Source organism: Lathamus discolor, chromosome 4, assembly GCF_037157495.1.
Source record: "Lathamus discolor isolate bLatDis1 chromosome 4, bLatDis1.hap1, whole genome shotgun sequence".
NCBI classification, from domain to species: Eukaryota; Metazoa; Chordata; class Aves; order Psittaciformes; family Psittacidae; genus Lathamus; species Lathamus discolor.
The window spans coordinates 97,897,320-97,903,796 of NC_088887.1; the positions used below are offsets into that span (position 1 = coordinate 97,897,320).

At 38.6% G+C, this 6,477-nt stretch overlaps 1 protein-coding gene across 3 annotated transcripts in view; it reads left to right on the forward strand.

Moving 5' to 3' along the window:
* Positions 1–6,032, forward strand: part of COG3 (component of oligomeric golgi complex 3) — a 32,954-nt gene extending 26,922 nt beyond the window's left edge. For 2 of the 3 annotated variants that reach the window (XM_065678218.1, XM_065678219.1), the window contains exons 20-23: positions 108–183; positions 1,800–1,927; positions 2,804–2,902; positions 3,882–6,032. In XM_065678218.1, the coding sequence (XP_065534290.1) occupies positions 108–183; positions 1,800–1,927; positions 2,804–2,902; positions 3,882–3,911 (333 nt within the window). In that variant the 3' untranslated portion in view covers positions 3,912–6,032. The remainder of the gene's footprint in view (positions 1–107; positions 184–1,799; positions 1,928–2,803; positions 2,903–3,881) is intronic. The other variant, XM_065678220.1, reaches the window with a different exon arrangement.
* Positions 6,033–6,477: the final 445 nt, after the last annotated feature.

Here is a 6,477-nt window from a genome sequence, read left to right on the forward strand (position 1 = left end):
AGAGAGAACAGGGAATACTGCAGTAGAGACTTGTGCAGTTGTTACTTGGTCACTTTGTTGTGGATTCAACTGTAAGAAACTAATTTTGTTGATTGTACTTGTTTTAGGTAGCTGCTTTAAAAACAACAGCTACTCAAGGAGGTCCCAGGTACAGCCTTTCACAGCAGCCTTGGGCGCAACCAGGTATTTTCTTTGTTCTCATTTACTTCTTTGAAACTTCTCCTGAAAACTTCTCATCAAATGGGGAAAAAGACCCTTTTCCATTCACCAGTTCTGGTAGAGCAATATAAGCTGCATTGTATGGGCCCTGAGTATTTCAGAATGTCACGAGTCTGTGTGCCCTGCTTCTAAACCACAGGAATCTGAAAAGCTGGCCAGATTAATTTGGACTGTGAGACTGTGATTGATTTGGAAAAATTCCAAGTACCTGAGAACTGTCTGTCTTTTTTCTTGAAAATCCTGGCTTCCATTTTTACCTGTGTGCTACTTTAAATGTCTTAAGATATCTCTAAATCAAAACCTGACAAACTTCGGAATATGTATTTAATTGGTGCACTAGAGGAATGACTTGACTGTTTCTCAAGCTGTGATTGTTCTTGCATGGAAACAGCATTTCCGCAACTGCATGTGGAATATGCTTAAGGAATTATTTGATTACATTATGATAAAGCTTTTGCTTTTGTAGGAAAATAAAGAGAGTCTGCATTGAAGCTTCAATTGTCTGTACATTTGGTACCTACTTCCTTTTTAGTTTTCCTGTCACTGAAAAAATGGAATCCAGCTTTGTTTCTGTTTCTTAAGAATTCAAATGTGATTGCTTTGTACGAACACTTGGAGTAGTTCAGATGTTACTGGGTTGTTTTGCTCTTCAGATTACAAAGTTGTGCTTCTGGGTGATGCTGAGAAATCTGCTTATTCCAGTTCATACATTGGAACCTTCTGTTGCATCATGTTCTTAAAATGCAAAGCCTGCCATGTTCATTCATAATTCAGTGCTGCTTCATGGGTCAGACACTCTCAAGGACTAACTTGAGCTTCTACTTAACATCTCCTGCTTTTGCAGGAGTACTTTTAATGTTTATTTGGAGATAATTATGTGTGTAGAGGCATATCTAAGCAGCTTCTGCTGTTTCTTGGATTCATTTGCCTGGGAAGCAGGAGTAGTCAGAAGATTAGATACAGTAGAAACTGAGGAAAAAACCCACCATAATATGCTAACTTTGATACTTTAAAGCTACAAAATGTATTTTTTCCCTGCCCTTTAAACAAAGATCTTGTAAAATCATTAAAATACCTAGCAATAAAGAAAGAAGGTCTTGTCTGAGAGAAGATTCCTGTCTGGTTGATTAAAAATCCAGATGGCTGTGCAGCCTTCCTTCTTACAGATGTGGCCTGTGGTCAGTAAGGAGAATTTGTGTTATGCTGTTCTCTTTGCTAGCACTGTTTATTTCCCAGGCAAGTTTTCTAGGGGGGAGCCTACCGAGAACTTTGGTGTTGGAAGGCTGTGGCTTGAGGAACCTCAGGAGGACGTGATAGCTTGAAAAAATAGGTTGGATACATTTTCTTCAGGGAAAAGAGAGGCTGATGTGTTCAGTAGGTCCCAGAAGAAAAGCTCTGTTTGGCATGTTGTGGATGTCTGATGGCTCGATGCTGCACAGCCCGGTCACTCCGTCTTTCCCTTTCACTCAGACCTGTGGTTATGATCAGCCCCATTAAAGTGGAGGTGATACTCTGGAGTGTAGCTTTCAACTTGCAGAATGCCATTTTAGCCTATTAAGCATATTTTTTTTTGCTTTCAGCAAAGATCAACGATGTGGTCTCTTCCACTTACAAGACAATAAAAACAAAGCTGCCATCAACATTACGAAGCATGTCATTATACTTGTCCAATAAAGATACAGAATTAATTTTGTTTAAGCCGGTTAAAGTGAGTATTGCTAGATGTATCTCAGCATGATTTCCTGTAGGTGATGGGCCCTCATTTAGTTAAAGACTTTAAACACGTTTTGTGGGATCATTCACCTTGTATTTCTGTGTATGCGTGGTTATAGATCTTTATATATACCATATCTATATAAATGTATGTATGCATATAAGTATATATATGCAGGCACACATACAAACACATATCTGTAGAATTATTCTATGCTACCAGTCCAGCCAGTAGCAAATAGCATGCACTTGTAGTAGTGAACAGCTATTACAATCACTGCGGTGTTCCTGATCTGAGAAGCCTGTTGAAAAGACACATGAGAAAAAGCAAGTTTTACAATGATATGTTTACCTTAAAAAAACCCGAACAAAACAAAGTTTGTCCTCCTCTCCACTGTACTCAGCCTGCGTAACTCATGTTACAGGTGACTAACTGGTTCTTTTCGTTCTGTGCATCTTCCGTGTGGTACCATAAGAGCTACTATAAAGAAAATTAACTCTGTCCCAGCCGAAACCAGTATAGCTTGGTCAGTTATACATGGGTGGAAGCACTGGAGGCAGAGAGAATGATGCAGATTCATTACTGTAAACCCATTGAAAGAACAAAGCTTGAATTTTAAGTTGCCAGGTTAAGTCGTAAGACTCAGGTTTTCCAGCTTAGCATGTCAGAGCTGAAGTTTTTATCTTGTAGCCAACATGAATTCATTGTAGCTATTTTGGGGCTTGCTTTAGAAGAAAAGGTCTGAAAGCTTGACCACTTCACCCTACCTGATCCACTTCAGTAGCTATTCCATATACACTGTGCTTATTCTGGTTCATGTTTGAGTGTTGTGTTTTTTAATATTGAGTTTTTTCTTCTTTCTTTGAAAAGAATAACATTCAGCAAATGTTCCAGAAACTCCATGCTTTGTTAAGGGAAGAATTTAGTAATGAAGATCTCCAGATCATAGCTTGTCCTTCAATGGAACAGGTATATATTGAAACTGCCTGTTTTATCAGTCGTTCTTTCATGTGACTGGCTCTGACTTTTTTAAACATTCATTTTATCATTTTTAGTATTTTCCGTGTTTAGAATCTTTATTTATTGTTCCGCTTAATCCTGGATGATTAAATGCAGGGCTTTATCTTAACTCCAGGCTTTCAACTAAAAGGAGGTTTTGTTTGGGTTATTTTAATGAATATCCATTTGAGGTTTTAAGCTGAAGGTGGTGATTGATGTTCCTGGGGGTTGAGTTGTACAACGAGTCTTGCCATTTCTGGGCATTGTCTTTTCAGAGAGATAGGAAAGCTAGTGAATAGGCTTTAAAACAGCCTGTGGGTGTGAAGGCAGCCTGGCTTTTGACAAATACAAAAAGCAGCAACTTTTACATTTGGGAAGCATGAGGAAGAATTACAAGGGTTTATTTGAAGTAAATTGCATTGGGAAAATGTGCAGATGTTTATGGAAATGTAACCCTACATGATAAGCTCTTCAGTCTCAGAGATGATTGGGGTTAAGAAATCTCTGTAGTAGGATGCTCTGACAGAAGCCAGGTAGGTTTTAAAAAGTCTTGCTTCGACCTTAGTGGTCCAGGGAATGTGAATAGAATCGTGATTATCCCAGGATGCCAATATTTAAACAGAAAATCTGGTTTATGGATTAGACTACATTGCTGGTGTGCATATTTTTTGGAATCGCTCGACAAGGCATGAAGTCATCTTAGAAACTTTCACACATTAGGTTGTGACTGCTGAAATAACTAGTCAGTGTGGTCAACAACTGTGTTATAAAAAGCCTCTGAGCAGGCATTTGACTGGCAGTTTTGGACAGTTGTTTTGTAGCTGTCTTCTCCTGATACGTCCAAGTCTCTATGTGCTTCCTAGGAATCCTGTTTAAAGGTTAAAACATAAGACATCAATTCTGAAACTTAGCTGCTGTGTCTAATACAGGCTTCCCTTTTGTCTTTCAGGTGAACTTACTCTTATCAATGTCCAAGTAGCCCAACAGTGAGGCTGCTTGAAAAAAGCTTCAGCTGAATGCCAGCCGGTGAAGGGGATGCAAAGACATTTGCTTGAAGTAAACGAAGGATCCCACTGTGCAGTTCAGTCTGCATCAACACTATCCAGGCTGCTTAACTCTGTTTTAGGGGAAAAAAACCCAACAAAACAAAACAGTTTTATTGATTTGTTAAAGGTTTTCCTGTTCATTGGCTTGAGACGTTGGGGAGAGAAAACAAAACCAAACCCCCTTTGCTGATCACTCTTATGAAAGCTTAGTTACTGCCTTATCCAGATGTTTTCAAGGTTGAAATCCCTTTTTTTTTTTTTTAATGTAAAAGCCTTTCCTTTTTTTCCTTTAATAATCTGACATATGCAGTGAAAAGTTGAACTTTCAAAGACACTGGAAATAAAGTGCAGAGAATCAAATGGGAGCAGTAATAGGTATTTGCAAGGCTTGGATATAAGCACATTGGTATGACAATTTGACTTAAGCAAGCATGCTCTGATTTTCTTTAACTCCCATGAAAATCTTGGTAATCCACCACATGCTTGAACATAATTCACAGGTTCTTAATTGGGAAAACTTTTATTTCCCGCATGTGAAGCATTTCTTGAAATGCTGGATGTGCTCTTTTTCTTATACTAATTGGGAGCTGTGAGGTCTGGCCTGAAGTTTCATGCTCTAACCTTCATCATGGAAGGTATCTGAGATCCTTGGGATTTGCAATGAAAAGCTGTGCAATATAACTTCTGTTATTTCTGAGGGAGCTGCATGTTTTCAGATGCTTTACAGCAAAGCTTAACATGGAGGTTCTCAGGTACTTAGGTTAGGGTTGTGGACTTTTTCCTTACCCAAGATCAAGTGGTGGTGTGGCATAGTTTAAAGTGGGAAGTGGGACTGGAACTTCTACAGCCTTTGTGTGCTGGAGGAAGCGTTAATAAGAGGGTTTGGGGATGACAGAAATTGAATATGCAAGCCTATCAAATCAGCATGGTGAATGGAGGGTAAGGATGGTAACTGGTAAACAGTGCACGCTTTTCAGTGTGTATCAGTTGGTCATTACTGAACACTTGGCCATTAATGGAATGAAACACTTCAAGCAGCTTTTGGGTATCTTGGTGTGTAAGTCTTCATTGTGCTGCACTGCAAAAGAAAAATGTGGTGACTTAAATGGCAGACTTTTAACTTACTTATAAAACCTGTTCTGTAGTTTTAAATATGTTGAAATTTCCATGCACATCGGTGGTGTTTTGATTTAGTGATGTTCCTGTTATAAATCACATGGCTGGACACTAATGTAGGATTTAAACCTACCATGAGAAGTGTTGCAGCAGTGGTGCCGTGAGGTACATAAATGGTACTTATAGAACCTTACATGACTCCTTAAAAATTAACTAAAGGAACTAACAAGGAAGATAACTTGTCCTTTCTTTTTTACTTGTAGAAATACAGGCTGTAAAATAATGTCCAGTGCATTGTAATATATGTATATTTGTTTTTTATAAAGTTTTACAGAAGGACTGCATGGTCACTGTACAGAGTTATGACTGAGTTAATACACACATTGTACAGGTAGGACATGAAGGGTAACTCGTTGCAGTAGCCACTCTTGTGCTTGGGGTCTTTTTCTCTTTTAGAATACCCAGACAGCTCTAGGACAGCTGGTTGAAAGATTAGAAGAGCAATCAGTTTATACAGCCTGTTTGCTAAATGAACATTTGTTTAAACATGTACAGTTTCAGATATTTACGTTTACAAATAGTGTAAATACTTTCAAAAGATTAATTTAAGACGCTTTATATTATCTGACTAGAAACTTGCTGTTTTTAATTTTTTTAAAATAAAAATGTTGCCTCCTATTTTGGTCCAAGAGTAAAGCTATATTCTGTATCCTGAGGCTTGTCTGTCAAGGTAACTGTAATACAGAGACAATAAACATCCTGTAAGCACAGGCAGTGCATCACTGAGGAGAAGTGTTCTTTTTTTAGCGGTAAGAGAATTGACTTTTTTTGGCACAGATGTATACCTGAGTGCTGAATGTACAGCTAATTGTTAAAGTAACACCTCTTTATGGTTATAATAAAAGTAAATTTGTATTTTCTTTACTGATAAATGATCTTATGTGACTAAGCGGTCTCTTTACTTGCAATTTTGTGAGGGGGAAGAAACTGTAATACAAGAACGTATTTTAACATAAGGGTTGGCTTTTACTTAGAGAAAACTTGGGAGCTGGTGGCAGAAGGCACAAGTATTTGATAGCCCTGCTCTTGTTACCTGGTTACTCACAGGCTCTTCCACCTATGGTTTCTTATTACCACATGCTGTTCCTTTGGCCCCTGTAGAAGCGCATCATCCAGAGGCTTGTGGTTTGTCCTTTGTAGTGTCAGTGTGAAGCTTCCCTTCACCCTCTGGCTTTGACAATGTCATTTGAGTGAACAAAGGAAAAAACTCCTTTCTTGTGGAATTTGGCTTCTCTCTGACCAGTACAGGGCAGCAGTGAGTGACCATTGATTCCCTGCTTGGTGCCTCCTGAAAAGGTTTGTCCCTTTGGATTACATATCTCA